The sequence below is a fragment of the Hyperolius riggenbachi genome, chromosome 7 (genome assembly GCF_040937935.1).
Source record: "Hyperolius riggenbachi isolate aHypRig1 chromosome 7, aHypRig1.pri, whole genome shotgun sequence".
NCBI lineage: Eukaryota > Metazoa > Chordata > Amphibia > Anura > Hyperoliidae > Hyperolius > Hyperolius riggenbachi.
Window position 1 is genome coordinate 75,733,110 of NC_090652.1, and position 21,684 is coordinate 75,754,793.

The window sequence follows — 21,684 nt, forward strand, 5'->3', positions numbered from 1 at the left end:
GCACAGAGGGATATACTGCTTGCTTGGCAGTTGGAAGCAGCCCTTATTTCCCACAATGCAATGAGGTTCACAGACAGCAAACTGTCTTGGCCATGGCCGGCCCTGACATCACACTGTGGGAGGGGTTTCACCACAATATCAGCCATACAGCCTCCCCAATAATCTATTTGAGAAAAGGTAGAGATTTTTCATGGGAAAGGGGGTATCCGCTCTTGATTGGGATAAAGTTCAGTTCTTGGTTACAGATCCTCTTTAGACAGCAGCATGTCTTATGTTTTTGCAGCTTTGTTTTACTCCCTAGGATCATGACACAAGATCACCTTAATATAGCTTTATGTAGATGCATTTGCTTTAATGATAAAAGATTTTGGTTGATTTTTTGATATTTATTTCAGCAGTAATGCTAATGCGAAGAAATACATTTGCCCTGCAGGAACGGTATTAGAGCCATAAACTATATGGATGTCAGTTAGTAGCAGAGCTTCATAAACAGCACCGGGCCAACCTGCTGGCTTGAGAGAAAAGCTATTTATTTTTACAGGTGTTAGATGCCATCTCACGGCAATTTCACATAATTATTCTCTGCTCTTATCATCTTTAACCAGGCTAAATGGGGCATTTAATATCTGCTGAATTTGTGACTCACTGAATGTGACTTTCAGCCTCTTGTACTAAGCGGAATTCATAGCCCCAAACTTTTTCCCTTATTTTTTTGTTTTGACGTTGAATTATAATTGAAATCAAGAGAAATATGAATTGACTGGCAAATGCAATGGTTTATTGAGCTTAGCGATGCTCTGAAAGTGACCTCACTGCATATCTGTATAGCATGTCTGGCCAGAACGCTATAGCCATTCATTCTCTGGAGTAAATGGGGCGGGGAAGGGGAGGAAAGGGGAGGTTGATAGGAGGGAACAAGGCCACAAGCCAGCCTCTTCCTGTCTGAAAACAGACTTTATCAAGGCGTGGTTACAGAAACCAGGGGAATCGAGGAGAGGAACAGACAACGCACAGAGGTAAGTAGGTCCAGTATGAACAGACCTCTGTGATTAACATTTGTCTTTGATCAGGGATACTTGCACATTTATACTTGTACACTTGGTCTGCAGTCCCCTAGTACTGTATGTTCAAACAGCTTCTGCGGTGTTATTTGCCAGCAACTTCTTTATTGCCAACCCAGACTGCTGACTCTGCTTGGCACCTGACTCCTGCTGCTAACCGCCTCAAGCTTATTACTGTTTGCCTGCCATGCTGGCCTCGACCTCTGCCTTAACCCGGCTACTCATTGGATGCCTTCTGCCTTGACCACTGTCTGGACAGAACTGCCCTGTTTGTCTTACATGCCTTGACCTCTGCATGGAACCAACTACTTATTGCCTGTCATCTCCCTTGACCATTGCCTAGACCTGACTACTCAATGCTTGCTGCCTTCCTTGACCTCTGCCTGGTCCTGACTGCCCAGTGTCTGCCATTTGCTTTGAACCCAACTATTCACTGACCACCTCCATTCAGACATTTCAAGCCTCGTTGTTCTGTGCTAATGGGTACATGGCATTTTGCCGCCCTGCCACTTTGGCGCAGAGTGAGCCGAATGACGGCTCACCTTGCTGCTGGCAAAATTCTGGGCAGCGTTAATTACTATTCCCCACTATTCTCCCTCTGAGAGGTAGCAACTGGGAGGGAGAAGTAATTCCGGGTCCGGCAATCACTGGATCCCCAAATTGCCCATGCGCAGGCCGCGGACTATAGCATTACTGTTATAGTTGTGGCAAACTCAGGGGCTACATGACGTATGCCAAGAAGCCATGACTCTGTGGCAATCTCTCCTCGTCGTAGCCTTCATGTCACTTCCACATGTGGTGGCGTAAGCTTGAGACCTAGTGGCCTCCTGCAGCAAGACAACCCAGTGTCCACTAGGACTTCTAACCCATCCTCCCTTGCAGATTGCTCTGGTGACATTCAGGGTTCGACTCAGACTAAACCTCAGGTCAGCTCACGTCACCAGCTAGTTGTGATTTCCACTAACTATGTTAGTGAGGAGAATGTTATGCTCATCACAAATGTATTGATAAAGACCTCACTGAGACAAAGTCAGTGATTCTCAAGGAACATGTTTTATTCAAGTCCTCCAGCCAATATATTCTCTAAGGAAGAGACAGTAAATCAGATGAGGTGTTATCACAAAGCCATCTGATGTGAGAATAAACAAGGGTTCAGGAGATAATGTCATCTAAAGGTTCCCACAGTGACTACATGGTGGGTGATCAATAACGGCTCTGATAACACAGCAACAGAAGATCAACTGGTAAATAACAGACAGAGCCGTCCTCTGGGCTTGAACCAGCTGAGCTATTGACCTCAACGATTTTATATTCTACAGCTTCATGTAGCGATTCTGTAATCAAAGTGTAGAGAACACAGACACAGTTGTAATGGCCAACTGTGTATTATTAATAGCTTGCAAAGCCAATGTCTGTTTGTAACTACTGGAAAAGTCAACAGATTTTTTTTTTCTTTTAATCTTACCATTTATATATTTTATAAATAAAAGCACAGGCATACTTAAAGAGGAACTGGTCCCGATCAGAAGTCAAGACCTCCTTTCCCTTGAGAAATCTTTATCTTTTCTCGGATAGCTCATCAGGAGGGTCTGTGTGGCTGATATTGAGGGATATTTAGGGAATTAAAAACATCTCAAAAAGAACAAAAGTTGGGAATTTTAATACTAATGTAAAAGAAGTCCTTTTATGGACTTGGAAGGTGACATGACCCATTACAACAAAAATACCGATGTTTGTAAATATGTGCCTATGGAGGCTTATGAATATTAAATAACTGGAGAAGGTGACAAATGAAGAACAACCACCAACCTCCAAAAGATATTCAATGAAGGAAAAGGAAGTGGGGTTGGATAGGCCACACCCTCGGGAAAGAGGAATCTATACAAAGAAGATCCCTAGAATGGAATCCACCGGGATCAAGAAGAAGTGAATGGCCTCGAGAAATGAGAAGAAGATCAGTGGAAGAAGAAATTTGAAGGATGGGAAAAACCATAATAAGATCAAGAGAATAGCAACAAAGAGATCTGAATGGATGGACTTCACGGGGAGTAGAATGAACAGATGAAACCCTTTTTACGGCTTAAACAATTTTCTTTGGTGCTACACAATAGCTTTTTATATACCGTAGTTTGTGTATGCTGAAACAGCCTATATGCATTTCTAGTGGATGCGGCTATTTTACGAGTATATTTCTACAACTGTTTGCTCCGGACCACAACCCACTCAGATCTTCCATTTTATGGTTTTCCACTGTTCATCGAGTGTTGTTCAACATGCAGGGGCGGCCCTACCATGAAGCAGACGGAATCTTGTGATTCAGGGCAGCAGACTTTAGGGGGAAGCAGAAGCCCTACATTCAGCTGATCTTTTTCAATGTCTCCCTCTGTACTGCTGCTTTAGCCTGACTCTATCAATTAAATATGCACTGCTCTTTGCTAGCTCCACCTCCTCGCCATTGACCATTCTGCCATCCCTTCCTGGTAAGCTGCAGTTTATTGCTGTACATGTATGTGTGAGGAGGTGTGTAAGGAAGAGTGTGTGTGTGTGTGTGTGTGTGTGTGTGTGTGTGTTGCCTCAGCCACGCACCTACATATCCGCCCTCAGCCGTACACCTATAGGCACCCATTCACTCACCTATCAGCACCCAGCCCAAATCAGCTAAAAGGGTGCCTAAATTGTGTGTGTGTGTGTGTGTGTGTGTGTGTGTGTGTGTGTGTGTGTGTGTGTGTGTGTGTGTGTGTGTGTGTGTGTGTGTGTGTGTGTGTGTGTGGAGTGTGTGTGTGGAGTGTGTGTGTGGAGTGTGTGTGTGTGTGGTGTGTGTGTGTGTGTGTGTGTGTGTGTGTGTGTGTGTATCTAAAACCTGCCCTGGCAACAAACCATAACATGCTCCATATCAAGCTGTACTTTATTTAATACTACTAGTTGACCTAAGCCTATTACAAACGGGCTCTAGGTCTCTGATACACCGCCGCATGTCAGTGCGCATGCACGTGCACCCATCCGTCGCACACGCCCGCCCGGCTCCCTGGCCTCCTGCTGTCCCCCTGTGCTACACATGCGCAATAGCACAAAAGGATGACGCAGGGAAGTATAGGATTAGTAGGCATTAAGTTATATGTTTTGGTGTCAAAGATGCAACATCACAGGAATGCTCCTCAAAATTCCAGACATATTGGACAGGTTGCATTATAGATTGAAAATAATGGCATTCATTAACTAATAGCATTCGCTCAACTACCGCTAGTTTAAAAGTGAATAAAGCAAATCATGATAGCAATCAGGTTTGTAAATTAATACAGTACAGTGTAAAAAAGTAAAGTGGTAAATTGTGTACCTATTTTGAGGGGCCATTATGCTTGGTAACTTGCACTACAGCTTAATTCCTCTTTCCTCTGGATTCAGCCAGTGGATAATCAGACTATACGACACCCAAAGCAGTAAGTACAAGGGGGTCTGGGTGGCTGATATTGTGGTTGAAGCTCCTCCCACTGTATGATGTCAGGGCCATGGCTCTGATAGTTTTCTGTCTGTGAACCCTATTGCATTCTGGGAAATTATACTTATTTTTTCCAAGTCTGACACCAGTAGTGAAAAAAGGTGCCCCTGACTTTTGTCAGAAACATCTAATCTGCATGCTTGTTCAGAGTGTATGGATAAAAGTATTAAGGTAGCCATAAATCTAGTGATGATGGGCCGATTCGAGCAAGAGACAAATCTCTCTCTGATCTGATTAGAGAGAGATCTGTCAGCTGCCCATACACTGCAGGCCAATTGCCGATCAATTTCATGCTGAAATCTCTTGAGAATTGGCCGAGTCTGTCCGTCTTCTGAATCTGCCGCGCTTCCATTAGCTGCATACACGCTGCTGGTGTGGCGCATGTGATATCACAGGGCGTGTATGCAGGCAATGGAAGAGCAGCGGATTCGGAAGATGGACAGGCACCGTGTTACAGGACAGGTAATGTATAAATGCACACATACGGGCTTGATTCACTGAACCGTGATAACTCAATCATCACACCTTATCAAAGATATCACCTTATGAAAAGATATCACACCTTATGAAAAGATATCACACGTCATCAAAGTTAACACGCCTTATCAGAGTAGCATAGCAAGCGCTACAAGCTTATGCCTGCTAATTGGCAATGTCATTCGTCCTGCCCTAAGCCCCTGCAGGTTCTTAGCGCTCGCTATGCTACTCTGATAAGGCATGTAAACGTTGATAAGGCGTGTTAATGTTGATCAGACGTGTTAACTTTGATAAGGTGTGATATCTTTTCATAAGGTGTGATATCTTTTCATAAGGTGTAATATTTGAGTTATTACAGTTTAGTGAATCAAGCCCATACATGCGCATTGATACACTGGGGGACAGCGCAAGGGGTTTCGTGTTAGTCGATCGTCCCGATATCGCTTGCCAGTACCGCCACAACCACGTCGGCCCGACATCTTGCAGCACGTCCGATCGACGTGTTCGGCCCGAAATTAGTTGCATCGTCGATCGGGCATGCACTTGGCAGCGCCGATTTTCATCCCATTCGATAACTATCGAATCGGATGGTCGATTGTCCACCAAGATGTATGGCCATCTTTGGAGTCAGAGGATCAGCAGGGCAGCCAGGCAATGTGCATTGTTTAAAAGAAAATACATTTGTCAGGCTCCATATATTTCTCACCTCAGGTTCCCTTTAAGTAGAAAAGTTGGAGGAAAAAAAATAAAATGAGCGTAGCTGCCTGGAAAGATGGAAAAGCGCCACCAAAAACAAATAAAAGGAATCATTTAATCTGCGAGAAAAGCGTGACGTGGTGCCAGCGCTGATAATCGCATAAGCTTTTGCCAGACTATTTGCAAAGTGACAATCAAGGATCTGTCTTAAAATAATCTTCAGGGTGATAAAAATGTGACAGCGGAATTTTTATTTGCGCTCTCCGAGCCGTTCGGCAGCGAAGCGTAAGTGGGCCATGCGCCAGCTATTGGGGATAATACAATGCGGCGTGTGAGGGTGGAATTATCAAGGAATTGTTGTGGGTATTATTTATAACAGATAGCCGGCACTGCTGGCTGCGGGCCGCTCATTCTGCACCCTCTGCTCCACTTTCCTGCGGCAAACGTTCCCTTTGTTTTAGATGCCGCTCAGAGGATGAATGCGGTTTTGATTGTGAGAAATTGTCGTCTTTTCTCTCTCTATAGAGGGGTAGTGTGCTTAAACTTAAAGACGTTTTGAATGGGATTGACAAATGTATTTGAGAAGTAAGGCAGCACATCTGGAGCCTGTCCTCAGCCGAACCTGCCAGTTCTACCCGCTACCTTGTGGAGTGAGCTGCGGCCTCCTATGTATGCGCTATGACATCATCAACATGCCTGTAAACAGGGATGAAGCTGCTATTGAGGTAAAGGGGGCAATTGCCCCAGGGCCCTGTCCGCCTCAAGGGCCTCAGCGCTCACTGCTTTGGGGAAGGGGGGGGGGGGGGTTATGGAGGTAGAGTGGAGGCCAGGCTCAGAGTGGAACTGCACCATGGGACCTAACAGACTTGTAGGGGCAGAAAGAAGCCACAGGTGAGTGAAACCTTTATTTTTCAGATTGCCTGATGTATCTTTTAAAGAGAAACCCAGACCAAGAATTGAACTTTATCCCAATCAGTAGCTGATACCCCCTTTTACATGAGAAATCTATTCCTTTTCACAAACAGACCATCAGGCGGCGCTGTTTGGCTGATATTGTGGTGAAACCCCCTCCCACAAAGAAATTCTGAGTATGTACTCTTGGCAGTTTCCGGTCTGTGAACCCTGTTGCATTGTGGGAAATAGCTGTTTACAGCTGATTCCAACTGCCAAAACAGCAAGCAGCAGCTACATCACCTGCCAACAGTAAACATGTCACCATGTAATAAATGTCAGAATGTAAATCAGGGAAAGGAAAGCTATTACAATGGGCAAACACTGACTAAATCATTTATACATAATTATTGTAAAATGAAACACTTTTTTTATTACATGATTTTCACAGGAGTTCCTCTTTAAAGGACAACTGAAACAACAGTGATATGGAGACTGACATATTTATTTCCTTTTGAACAATGCCAGTTGCCTGGCTAAAAGGAAATAAATATGGCAGCCTCCATATTCCTCTCGTTACAGTTGTCCTTTAAAGACTCCTTGCAGTGTAAAATAGAGAGACTGTAATGTAAGTCTCTCTATTACTGCTGAACGGATCGGCAGGTGGTAGGGTTTATTACTCATCTGCTGGCTCGAAATTCATAAGGCCTCATTTCCATATAGCGCACTTTCATGCGCGCTTATGAAAACGCGATCGCAATGACATCAGACAGTGCATAGACTGCACTGTCTGCTGTTTCCATAGAGGCGCTGCGATTCACCACTGAATGGTAGCGCATGGTTGCCTGCATTTTGGGGCTATTGCGCTCGGGATGCCATTCAGTATAATGAATGGGATTGCAAGCTCCGCCCCTGGCAGTGACGGGCAACAATGTGTACACTTTTACAGTGTACACATTATGCCACTCTCATCACGCAGTGCTCTCCCATTTACTTTATCTACAGTAGCCTAAAATTATAGTGCTTAACCATTACACTGTACCTCCCAAACAGAGCACCCCCTTACAGCATTCCTAGTTAAATGGCTCTCTGCGATAGGCTGCCAAATTCTAGTAGGTATTCACTCTGAACTGTGGCATGATGATCTCCAATCAGCAGTAGCCACACCCACAGAGCCTGACGCTAATGTTCTGGTCATGTGATTACAATTTCAAAAAATGAAGGTTTTTTTTCTTTTGCACAAAAGCACTCTTATTACTCAGCGGTTCGACAATGTTTTCAGCTCTGTGGCTTGAGAGGAGATTTTGGAGGAATAAAGATGTCGCCTTCCATATTCCACTCTATTTATTTGTTTATACGTTACAATATTCATTTTTTAAATTATTTAGTTGGCGTTTGCCCATTGTAAAATGTTTCCTCTCCCTGATTTACTTTCTGACATTTATCACAGGCAGCAACATCTTTAGTTCTGCCAGGTGATCTGTACAGAATGTTTGGTTACGAAGAATTCTATGCACAGTGGAAGTTATTACTTGCTTGGCAGTTGAAAACAGCCATTATTTCCCAGAATGCAACAAGGCTTGTAGACAGCAAACTGTCATGGCCATGGCCCTGACATCAGACTGTGGGAGGGGTTTCACCACAATATCAGCCATACAGACCCTGAGGAGAAAAGGCAAAGTTTTCTCATTGGAAAGGGGGTATTGGCTACTGATTGGAATAAAGTTCAATCCTGCATTAAAGTTCCTCTTTAAATAACATTCTAGGATGCTTCCTCCTTCCTGTGATATTTTTCTTACACTTTTGTCCCTTCCGCAGTAACCCTCATGGGCTTTCAGGAGTTAAAGTTTGAACACAAATCTGCGTCTAGTGAAATTTGGTGACTCATAAGGTTGAAATCAGAACAAATTGAGTCTCCTAACCCCCATCCACTTACAGCGTCTAGTCCTGCCCTTGCTGGAAGGCACCCATTCTCCGAAAATTGTACCGCCGCCGCCGCTCGTCTGGGGAGCCTGTGCGCTGGTGGAATCATTATTTCTGGTGCATGGGACGAGACTGGAGTTTATTTTGCAAAGCATGTCCCGGGGCTTTATTCTGTGCAATCCGGCCCAATTACTTCTTAATTCTCTGCAAAGGTTCCCCCATCCATTCCGCAAACTAATGAGCATGGACCGCACGATGCTGGATGCTGACTGCGGAGGGAGACTAGCCACACCATGACCTGATATTACATACAAAGCCTCAGTGCTGTTTAACATGACACTTCGCTGATGCAGATCACAACAAGGAGCTATTGTGCAACTAAACAGACTGTCGTGTTTACGGAGGATCATTGTGCTGTAAGGAACCCAGGGCTGGTTCTAGCTCCAATAGGGCCCCATGCAAAATTAACCTGGGGGCAGAGCCGGGACAAGGTCCTCCAGCACCCAAGGCTGAGACACGAAAGTGCCCCCCTCCATCCCTCCCAACCCTGCTGTTACACACTGATCGCTATTAGACTAAGAGGCATCCCAGGGCCGCCAACTCCACCACCACACACACCTTAATATCTAGTTATATGGCTTTCAGTCGCTGCCATGTATCCCCTTTTCTTATTTTTCTCTGCTTCAAACACAATAGGGGAATGATAGCTGAGTGAATTGTGCGCCCCCTCCTACACTGCGCCCTGAGGCTGGAGCCTCTCTCGCCTTTGCCTCGACCTCGATTTGGGTGTTCTGTTCACCAAGCAGCGTGTGGTATGATGGCTGCAAGTAAACAAATCGTCTTCCATATATGAAGAGAATAGCTCACTGCAGGCTAAAAAATAAAGTTACATTTTAGTAAAAGCTAACTAAAAAAACCTCTTCATCAGGAACACAGACTGTAGTACTCTTCTCCACCATAGTGAGAATGGGTTTGTTTTTTTATTGTGATCTTTGGCTCTGTTTCCCTAATTTCCTCTTCCACTCATGGGTGTGACACAAAGCAGGAAAAGAGAACCAATCTTCCCATTTGGGTGATACATACAGCAAGAATACACTGAAGGCACCAACCCTGGGGAAAACTGAGCAAAATATTTTTAGGATTAGCTGGGCCTTAAAGCAAACCTGTAATTAAGGCTGGATTCACACTTAAATGTGTTGCTTTGAGTTGCATTAAGATGTGTTACTTTGCGTTGCATCCCAATGAACAAAGCATGCAGCAACGTGATGCAACTCAACGCAACTCATCTAAGTATGAATCCAGCCTTCAAAGGAGGGAAAGTCACATATGGGGGTCCCCCTGACAAAGCCCCTTCCCAGCTGCTTTCCCCTCCAGGCCTCCCCCAAACTTAAAGAGGAACTCTAGTGAACATTTTAATGTTGGCAGGTGATGTAGCTGCGCCATGGTTTTTGGCAGTTGGAAACAGCTGTAAACAGCTATTTTCCACAATGCAACAAGGTTCACAGACAGGAAACTGCCAAAAGTTCGAACTTTTCTTGTGGGGGGGGTTACTTGTGGGAGGGGTTTCACCACAATATCAGTCATGCAGCACCCCCTGATGGTCTGTTTGTGAAAAGGAATAGATTTCTCATGTAAAAGGGGGTATCAGCTACTGATTGGGATAAAGTTACATTTTTGGTTGGAGTTTCTCTTTAACTGGACCCCTGCAGAGTGTGCAACAGAGTAGTGCCTCACCTGTTCTGGCCAGCGCACTCCTCTGTCAGTCTGTGGCTCCATGCTCTCCCAGTCCCCATCCACCGCTGGCGCCATCAACTCTGTGACTCTGTGACCCACGGCATGTTATTAAAGGACAACTATCAAAGCTGAGGATGCTGTCACAACAGCAGTAATAGAATGCAGCAGCATAGACAAGGTAAAAAGTTTTTGTCATTCCCCAACCCTAACATACTGTGCAAATGGGACCCACAGCTGTGGTGTTGGCGCCAATAAGCAGGAGAAACCATGTGACTGAGGGGACACCGTTATTTGATAAAGCTTCAGCACGGGATCCTGGAAAATACACCTCCCCTAGCTGTGTGAAAGCCGTGTGCGGCATCAGGAGTGAGTGAGAGACAACCCCTCTCGCTTCCTCTCTCCTGCAGACACTCTGCATCCAGTGCGTTGCATAGCAATGGCAGACTCCTGAGCATACGCGCACACTCGCGCTCACACGCACTGGATGCAGAGTGTTTGCAGGAGAGAGGAAGCAAGAGACAACCACTCTCACTCATTCCTGATGCCGCATGTTTGGCTTTCACACAGTGGTGAGGGGCATATTTTTCAGGATTCTGCGCTGAAGCTTTAACAAATAACGGTGTCCCCTCAGTCACATGGTTTCTCCTGCTTATGAACGCCGACACCACAACTATGGGACCCATTTGCACAGTATTTTAGGGGGGGAGGGACAATAACGTTTATCTTGTCTAAGCTGCTACATTCTATTACAGCTCTGTTCTGACAGTAATCTCAGCTTTGATAGTTGTCCTTTAAGTAATAACATGCGCCAGGTCACAGAGGAGAGGCACTCTTGCGTGGATGAAGACAATATTATAGGGATATGGAGGTTATTTTTTCTACCAGTTACTCGTCAACCCTGCTGATCAATTTGGCTGCAGTAGCGTCTGAATCACACCAGAAACAAGCATGCAGCTAATCTTGTCAGATCTGACAATAATGTCAGAAACACCTGATCTGCTGCATGCTTGTTCAGGGTCTGTGGCAAAAAATATTAGAGACAGAGGATCAGCAGGACAGCCAGGCAACTGGTATTGCATGAAAGGAAATAAATATGACAGCCTCCATATCCATCTCACTTCAGTTGTCCTTTAAGATTTTAATTAGCCAAAACAATCATTCCTGTGTAGGAGTCACTGGCCTCCCATCTAGAGATCTGCCAGGATAGAGTCTCGCCCCCCAGTCCCCTCCTCTCCATAGGGCAGGATACACTGTTGAGACCTAAGTACCTGTCCGTATAGGTCTCAGCCCTAAACTGTCACCTGACATGATCAGCAATAGTCTCTACTGAGATCTGACCAAATATCAAGTGAGGCAACAGGCAAGGTGGTAAATAATCGATATCAGGTAGACATACATTTTTTGTCATATCTCATAGTTTATACCCAGCATTACCCAGAAGGAGAGGGATAGAAGTAAAGGTAGAAAGCATAAAGCTACACCTTATGCCAGCCATACACACATCGATTTTCCCAGTCAGTACCCAAAAGATTTGGTTAGTCTAATGAAATCTGCCAGGAATCTATAGCACAACATGCCACACTGATCAGAATTTCAATTGATACTTGCTGAAAATCGATCGGACAGGATGGAAAAATCTTAATCAATCACAGGCGGCAGAGGATCAGCGGCAGATCGACATACCGTAGTGCTGCACTGTATCAAACAGTGCAATGCAGCAGTTCGATAGATCATCAATACTGTAGATTTCAGGCTGAAATGTATTGAAAATCTATGTGTAGTTTGTGGAATGATTAGATCCCACTCTGATCAGATTGACATCTATCTGTTTGCCTCATTGGGTGTCAATCTATGTGTTCATGGCCACCTTTACATATACCTTGTCACTCAATGAGCGATGGAAGATCTCACTGACCAAGAAAGGTTATACAAACTGGGCTTTTTTAGCCTGAAAAAAGGTAGGTGACCTCACTTAGAGGCAGTGGCGTAGCTAAGGAGCTTTGGGCCCCGATGCAAGTTTTACAATGGGGCCCCCCAAGCACTCTATACATAACAATTGATACGGCGCACCAAAACCTGCCAATGGCAACTACAGTGTCAGAGGTGCAAGAAGGGGATGGGGAACAGTTTGTTAATGATTACCACTGTTCAAATTATCTGTAGAAGTGATTATTATGAGCACAGGACCAATAGAGAGCTAATACTGTAGTTGAGGGAGAGCCCTTCGGGGCCCCTCTGGCCCAAGGGCCCCGATGCGGTCGCAACCTCTGCAACCCCTATTGCTACGCCCCTGCTTAGAGGTGACCTAATTACCATGTATAAATACTTCAGAGGATAATACAAAAGCTTGGCAGATTAGATTTTTGTCCCTAGGGTTGTACAACGGACAAGGGGACATGTTCTGCATATGGAGGAAAAAGGTTTTTGCCATATTTAGAAATAGATCCTTCACAGTGAGAGTGGTTAAAATATGGAACATCTTAGCTCAAGAAGTAGTTATGGCAAACTCTAATCTGCACTTCAAGAGGGTTTGGATGCTTTACTTGCATTAAAGGGCATCTAATACTATAACTACTAGGTGATTCTTGGGAGAGTTGATCCAGGGATTTATCTGACTGCCATCTAGAGTCGGGCAGGATTTTTCCCCTTTTAAGGCTAATTGGCCCAGGCCTTTTTTCGCTTTCCCCTGGATCAACTGGCATATGTGCAGGTTCAAGATAGTGTTTTTTTCTTTTTTTCTGGTTGAACTGGAGGGACAGATGTTTTTTTTCAACCAAACTAACTGTGTAATGAGAAGCCCGCCTACTGGCCACAACAATTACATACTAAATAATCATAGCACATATTTCATTTAAAAAAACAACAATAAAAATCATACTACAGAACATGCTAAATAGGAAATATAAACCTGTACCATCCCCTTTATAAATCCCATGGTGTCAGCTAGTATCCCATTTCCATTATACATTCATACCTTGTACATGCTATGTGCATCATAATCACATTGCATTTACTGTATTACTTGTTATAGCAAGGAGCATTTCTCAAGCTACAAGCTCAGATTCCGTGCTTGGCCTACATGCCTCATGCAGCCTGGAGTTTGCATGCAGGTCCATGCGTTGGCATTCTACGTACTAATTGCGCAGAGGGAGGTTTGAGAGGAAAAGGCAACATAATGAGTGTCAGTCATCAAAGGCTGCAAGTGACGCCTGGCGTAGCACAGCATAATTTACTGTCTCGGAGGTAGCTAAATTCGACCTGTCATGTACATACGGCACGAGGCAAAGGGATGTCCCACAGCAACCAATCAGAATTCATATGTCAGCGCACTCATCACCTAAGCTGATGAAAGGTGAAGACTGGCTGGCTGCCAGTTGCCATGGGATACCACAGAGAGCTTCTTTTGGCCCCACAGTTTGAAGGAAGCCATTTTGTTGCCAGAGGTAATATTCATTTTTCTTTGAAGATAAAGCAAAGACTAATATGCTAATTGGCCCCATGGGCAGATTATCGGGGAAAAGTCATTAGGTAAAGCCATCTGTTGTATGTATATGACAGGTCCATTTCAGTTCAGTTAGTTGAATTGTGCGTTATCCAAGGGTTAATAGGTGAATCCAGCTAAGGTTGGATTTTAGCATTAAGTAGTGATACATGCAATTGTTTTCTCTCAAGGAAAGTTAGTGAGCAACCATAGGTTTGGTAAAGCACCAATGCAAGTGGGACAAAATGGCGTCCGTGGGGACTTGCATTGACATCTATATTAGTGGAAAAGCTAGGAAAAATGCAATGGCGACCCAAAACATTTTACTTTTGTACAGAATGTCTATCATATTTTATTACTGTCTATGCCTCTTGCTCTTACATTATTATGACCTGTGATGGATATGGGCAGATGCCACAATGAAGTAATTATACCATACTTTGAAATCTTCATTACCACCAATACGGCTAAGGGTAACAATGTTTAGAACCACTGTGACTAGCTGCAATTGTTCAATAAGTATGCTCATTCTGCTTAGGGACCAGATATTAAGGTAGTACCCCTGAACTGGATATTTTTAAACATACTTTTATTCCTTATTTACAGATGGCACTGTGACAGTTTCATTTTCCCAATCGGTTTTCCGATCACTTCTGTACAAAATCGATCAGAAAAACGATCAGAAATCAGATTGGACCTATCAGATATAATCGATTCGACCTATCTATCCGATGATCATTTGCATGGTGTGCACCAGCCATAAAGGAAAACTTAAGTCAAAAATAAAAAATGATATTTACTCACCCGGGGCATCCCTCAGCCCCCGAAGCTGGATGGTGCCCTTGCAGCCCCGCTCCGATCGTCCTGTCCCCGCCGGCGGCTACTTTCAGGTTCGGCGACAGCCGCCGACAGGCTGGGAACGCGGCTGATTTTCCGCGTTCCCAGCCGCTATATCACCCTCTATGCTGCTATAGCGTATATGTTATATGCTATAGCAGCATAGAGGGTGATATAGCGGCTGGGAACGCGGAAAATCAGCCGCGTTCCCAGCCTGTCGGCGGCAGTCGCCGAACCCGGAAGTAGCCGTCGGCGGGGACAGGACGATCGGAGCGGGGCTGTGAGGGCACCATCCAGCTTCGGGGGGCTGAGGGATGCCCCGGGTGAGTAAATATCATTTTTTATTTTTGACTTAAGTTTTCCTATAAGACACAAGGGAGGGAAGGGGAAGAGCAGTCCTATCTAATCACTCATCTCCCTGCACCCTGAGTAATGCTGGGACATTGACATGCTGGTCACCCAGTTATAGCCATGCAACATGCATATTTCCTTTGTATCCAGATTTCCATGCTTGCCTTTCTGTTCTTACTGTTATTTATATTCCTCTGCCCCTTTCCTATAACCCACAATGCACCAGTTAGAGGACCTGCTGATAATATTTAGCCTTGGTGTTCGGCTGTAGGTCCGACCCAAATAGCTCAGTTCCCGTAGCAGATACTCTGAATGGCTGAATGTCTTTTTTTGTTTGCGCCTCCTCCAATTAAAGTGGACCTAAACACTTGCACAGGACAGAAGGAAAACATAACAGAAATGCACCCTGTATGTATTTAAAGAGTTTATCCTGTGTAATTCCCCCTCATTTGTGTCTAATCGCTAGTTGTAATTGCCCCCCCGTGTCACGTGGCTGCCTATGGCAGATAAGCCCATTTGAGAGCACAGGCTGTAAACAATATGTCTGCTTCTATGAATCAAGTAGAAACTCTGCAGATTTATTGTTGGATTTTTATCAGCTGAAATAAAGAGATGTTTTTTGTTTAAAGGTTATTATGCTCTTGTGTATCTTTTAGAGCAGAGAGGAGTTCTGAGTTCAAGTCCATTTTAAATATGTGATGCAGCTGTAACTTATACACTTGCACAAAATGTATGCATATAATCTGTGCATGTAAAAATGTAAAAAAAAGGCATCTACACAGGCAACTGAGCTATTGGGGCTGAACACGCGCTCACACACGAAGGCCCAGTTCACACGGGTGTTAAATGCGCGGCGACGGAGTCCATTCAAATGAAAAGACATCGCTTTTTAAATGTTGATACAGGTGTTTCTCATTGTTCGCGCAAACGCCAGGCTTGATCTCGTTACATCTAGCGTCCAGGATCGGCTATGCTCAGTGCTTCCCTGTCCCCCTGAGGGAGTCAAAACGCAACAACCGAACGATGGGAAGCACCAACAAAGGTTGCCAAATGCTTTTCTGCTCAGTAGCAGATAAGCATACAACACTGTGTCGCCGCCAGCACTGACACCCGTCTAAACTAGCCCCAACTCTGATAATATTTTTCTGGAGGTTTTTGAATCGCCTAAGAACTAGTCAGAGGTAGATGTGGCAAGATTCGACTGGGGTAATTGTGACTTCTCCCTATCCCACAAGGCCATAATAATGGAGTCCCCTCTTAGATGGACTATTATCCAACCATTTGATTTTTCTGCAGCAGACAGAACAGGAAGGTACCACAACTTGGCTTTAGGCAGGGGATTCCAGAGGAGGCATCTTACCTCTGAGCTCCCTGAGAATTATAAGAAGGCAACACTGTCACGAACACTGCCTCACTCCTCCTGCATTTGTATGAATTATTCTGGACTTCTGCTGCCTTCCAGCAGATGGCACAGTCCAGTCTATGGACAGTCACTGCAGTTATTTGGTTCACCTGCGGGTGGTATAGTAAGTTGTATTGCTGCAGTTCCTCAGTCCACCTGTGGGTGGTACCAGGAATCCCAATGAATATACAAATCAAGTCACCTGACAGATTGGACTGCCTATTTAGGGCCTGTATTCGCTTCAGACCAGTGCCAGATTACTGAGTACAGTTGCTGGTATGTACACAATCTTGTGATGAACCCAATGCTGTGATGACCTCTGCTTTGACCTGACCTTTCTTTTACCTTCTGAGTTATATTGTGCATGTCTGAACCTTATATGTACTATTTTGTTTGTGATTAGTTAGTCTCTCTTTCTTTTTTCCTCATTTGTCCCTTTTCAGGGCTGATGTACAGATCTGTACAAATAGTGAATATATGTATTTGTATACTGAAAATGCATCTAATTGACTTTAAACTTTATTCCCATCATTTAAATTATTAAATTAAAGATTATTTAAAGATTAATTATTTAATCTTTCTTCAAATGTTAAAATGAAGAAAAACTACTGTTGATAGAAAGGACCAGTGTGGCTTGAATGATAAAACTACATCCTTGGCTTCTGAATTCTTGTGGTAAGCATGACGACGGGTGTGGTCAAGGCATGATTAGAGGTGTGGCAGGGGTGTGCCTTGAAGTTCCCCTGTTTCTTCTCTCAAAAAGTTGGGAGGTATGAGGAACTTGGTGTTGGGCATGCTGGGTCTTGTTGTCCACTGCTTGTTTGCTGTGATCTCACTTGTACATAATTGTATAAAGAGTATCTCCAGGCTGCTGGCATAAGGAGGACACAGAGTGACCTGAGGTCTGTGGGAGGAGCCTGTACTCCTTTTGAGCGCAAGCTCATATTCTCACAGGCTAATACTGTGAGGCATGATGGGACAACATTTCTACAAAGGTGAAATTGTCTCCTTTTCAAATCTTACAGATAGAGGATATGATTTTATCCTACTAAAAATTCTTCTCAAGGAGAATTCATTGAGAATCATAAGATCCAATCTGATCAGGTGACTGATTCATAACTCTCTAAATGACTATTCACAATCATGTGATCATGTCTTAAAGTGAACCTGAGGTGAGAGGGATATGGAGGCTGCCATATTTATTTTTAAGCAATACCAGTTGCCTAGCAGTCCTGCTGATCCTCTGCCTCTTAGGCCCGGTTCACACTTGCGGTGGCCCTCCGGAATCGCCGTGCCGGAGCCGCACCGCCTGCAGAACGGACGGAACGGACGCACGGCATAGCAATTAAAGCATATGCGTCCGTTCACATGGGTCCGTTCTGCAGAACCGGAGCCGGACCGGATCCGGGCCGGATCCGGACTCCGGCCTCCGTTCCAACATGCGCTATTTTTTCATCCGGCCCCTCCGGCAGCCGTATCCGGGGCGGAGCCGGACTGCACCATCCGACCAATACAAACAAATGGGAACCGGAGGCCGCACAACACACTGGCTGAGAAATCCGGATTTTCTACCCCACTTCCTATGCGGATTTTTGCGGCGATATTGGCTGGGGACACATGGGCAAGCATTTTGGAGTGGAGCAGCACGAGCTGGAGGTGTTGGCAGGATGTTGGCAGCATGTCGGAGGTGGAGGTGAGTGCTAAACAGCAGAGGGCCTGATTCCACAGGTCCCCCTTCTGCTGACCTCCCAGACCCCAACATTTTTTTTTTTTTTTACGTTAACTTTGCCAAACGGATCCGGATCGCATCCTGATTACCACCTGATGCAACCTGACCGGATCCGGATCGGATCCGGATCAGAACCGTACGGTTCCGATCCGGATCCGGTCCGGATCCGGTCAGGTCATCCGGTCCGTTTGGCAAACAACCGCTAATGTGAACCGGGCCTAATACTTTCAGCCACAGACCCTAAACAAGCATGCAACAAGTGTTTCTGACAATATCAGAAATGACAAGATTAGCTGAATGCTTGTTTCTGGTGTAAATCAGACACTACTGCAGCCAAATTGATCAGCAGGGTTGACAGGCAACTAATATTGTTTAAAAAGAAATAAATATGGCAGCCTCCATTAAATGCTCAACTTGGGTTCACTTTAATCCTGCTCCCTCTGTGGGCTGAAAACAGGAAATAGAAGTGAAACATGATCACAATGGACCACTCACAGAATAACAAGTCAGACGCCCATTAGCTAGGCCCCTGATCACCCACCCTGCCCTAGGCATTTGCCAAGTAACCCTGTGAATGCATTGGCTGTGAAGGTGTGAAGTTTTGACTCCATACCTTACATTTAAAATGACCATGGTACATACACCACTTAATTTTTAAAGTAAAAAGGAATAATATAAGACACATGTAGCCTGTCTGTCACCAGGTTGTCCTCAATAACTGACTGCTCCTTTGCATCCTGTTTCCATCTCAAAAGAAGTCCTTACGGCTGGCTACGCCGATAGCGGATCTACGGTTACGTCTTTTAAAGCTCGCTAGACTATGGCGGCAGGCAGAGCTCAGAAAGATTTTTTAAACAGTCTACCGACCAGACATGTACAACGCCTTACTCCTGCGCTTTTTATCCAGGCGTCGCAGCCGCTTCTCCTCCCGGCGTCGGGCCTCCTCGGCCTCCTGGTGCTGCCGGCACTTGTGGAAGTTCTCCACCACCACCCCCACGAACATGTTGAGGACGAAGAAGCTGACGAGGAGGAGGAAGGAGATGAAGAAGAGGAGCATCCAGGGGTTGTAATTCCGGATGGGCTGCAATAACAAGGGAAGGTCAGAGGGTGGAGCACTTCTCATATTCACATTACACAAGAAAGTCCTGAGTAACAGTCTACTAGTAGAGATCAACAGACATTAGATATCTTACAGAAAGAGTATACCAATGTGCGAAGCTAGAAATCATGCACCCCCAGCAAAACTTTGATGAAGTCCCCTATTAAAACTTTGAAGGTGCCCACCAATGGTTCACACCCCTTCCCTTGCCTCACCTTGGTGGCTCTCACAGCTTAAAGAGAACCAGAGATGAAGCACCCTGGTGTATTTTACCTTATAAATTAGTGGGAACATGACAGTAAACACCTAATATGCTCTTTGTTTCATTGTTCTCTGTTTAATCTGACTGTTATCACCCCTGATAAGAATCCGATAAGAGTCTGGCTTTGCTACGGAAAGATTATAGCTGAGTCTGTCTTCTCTGGTGTCTTTTCAAGCCCAAGCCTGCCCCCTTGTGGCTCTGCTATAATGACTCAGCTGAAATTATTCCCTGCAAAGCCAGACTGAATGCTCAGTCCGGGTTTCTTATCACAGCTGATAACAGACACTTTTAGCAGTGAGGATGAAACAGAGAGCAGGGTAGGTGTTTTCTCTAATGTTCTTACTGATATATATGGTAGAATACACAAGGGTGCTTCATCTCTGGTTCCCTTTAAAGGCCTATCTTTCAAGGGTGTTCTCCCCAGGCTCTTTTACCCGGATGCTCCACCCGGCTAATTTTGGTGAGCACCCGGCTGTCATTGGCTCGCTTCCTCATCCCCCTCCTATGCTTGTAAGCAGAGTTGTGCCGGCCCTGCATTCCCCCGTTGTGCCCCACCCGGCTACTTTTTCATGTCACCCGGATGAAAAAAAAATTGTGGTCACAAAATAATCGATCTTCACACCCATAAAAAGTGTAGCTACAAAAACACTTGGTCTGCAGGATGGACCCCTGTATCAGAATAAGGTAGGAATTGTAGTTGGCGCCTCCTACAGCTTTAGACCCCCCTTTGGTAGCAGGGGCTGCTCCCCTGTAAGTTCCAGAGGCCTACATTTTCGTAGGTAAGTATTTTCTTTTTTTTGTGTTGGGTTTGCTTTACAAAGCTAGTTTACTAAAGATGCTAGAACACAAATTATCTTTACATTCAAATCTGATTCAGGGCTGGGATGTGTAATAGTGCTGCTGCCAAAAAAGATCAAATGATTTGAACTTGAAGTTGTAAGGTAGTAGGAAAGAGTGTTGCAGAAGCCAGTGTTCATCTTGAATACATTTTATATACTTAGCTACAAGGATAAGATACCCAAACACAGCTTTGGTAAAAAAAAATGTTCCAGGCACATACAAGGCATACACAGGATTGTCTGGACAAAGGTGGATTGATATTTGTACCTGTATGTCAGGAGCCACTGCATCCAGTCCATCGTACATAATGTTCACCCAGCCATCCTTGGATGACAACACAAAGAGCGACATGAGGGCCTGTGGAGGGACAGACCACAGTCAATGTCAGTGATAGCAATCGGTAAGTATAGTAAATTCTAAACAACCACAAATCTCTTGTTGCCATTGGTTAATTCCAAAACTGCAGTTATAGAAAGCTGATAACATGTAAAAATTAGTATAGAAAGATGGGCATCTAATTATCTACAGGGGGCCCTGGGGAACATATCTGAAACCTGATGGACGTCTACTCAGGACCTCTCCATTTCCAGGCACTCTGGAGGAGATGTTATGTTAGAAAGAACCACTATCAAACCATTTCACATCAGGCTGACACACAGGTCCCATTCACCGATCTACTTTTTTAATATGTATGTTGCAAGGGTCTATTACTGTTATTTTTGCAAATAAGGGTTTGTAATTATAGACAGATGCAAAACTGAAAAAATACACCTTTAATTCCAAATAAAATATTGTTGCCATACATTGTGATGGGGCATAATTTAATTGGAGTAATAACCAGGACAAATGGGCAATAAACTATGTGAGTTTTAATTACAGTAGTGTCACAGGAGCCCTCAGTGGCTGACCGCACTTAGCCTTCTAAACGGTGCCAGCGCACAGATCGTGCGAACTCTGGTCGCAGTCAATGCGCAGGAACCGTTAAGAATTAGCCGCAGACAACTCAGAAGGGAGCCTGTGAGACACGGGTGATTACAACGTCACCTACTGGTTCAGAGTAAACTGCCACCACCGCGGTTACTATGGGACCGTGGGGCCCACTAACTGACTGACTAATCCTGCGAATAAAACGGTTAAACACACAATATTCTGTCTAGCCAACAACAAACAAACAGTAGCGTATCTTCAGAGACCCGGGATCATTTCTGTGTGTGCTGATAAGCAGGGTAGCGGAAAGTGAATGACTTGGAGAAAGTCGTTTATTCACGCAATATAAATAATTAATATATACAGACAATTTTGAAAATCAACAATTATGAAAACAGTAATAGCCAGTATGAAAAATAAAAGAAGGGAGAAAAATACTTAGTTCCTGGAAAGATGTCCTTATTGTGGGAAGAATCAT

At 44.6% G+C, this 21,684-nt stretch overlaps 1 protein-coding gene across 4 annotated transcripts in view; it reads right to left on the reverse strand.

Moving 5' to 3' along the window:
* CACNA1H (calcium voltage-gated channel subunit alpha1 H) overlaps positions 1–21,684 on the reverse strand; it is an 822,232-nt gene that overhangs the window by 101,577 nt on the left and 698,971 nt on the right. For all 4 annotated transcript variants that reach the window (XM_068244151.1, XM_068244150.1, XM_068244152.1 and 1 more), the window contains 2 exons: positions 20,547–20,636; positions 18,967–19,159 (listed from right to left, as the gene is read on the reverse strand). In XM_068244151.1, coding sequence (XP_068100252.1) covers positions 18,967–19,159; positions 20,547–20,636 — 283 coding nt within the window. The remainder of the gene's footprint in view (positions 1–18,966; positions 19,160–20,546; positions 20,637–21,684) is intronic.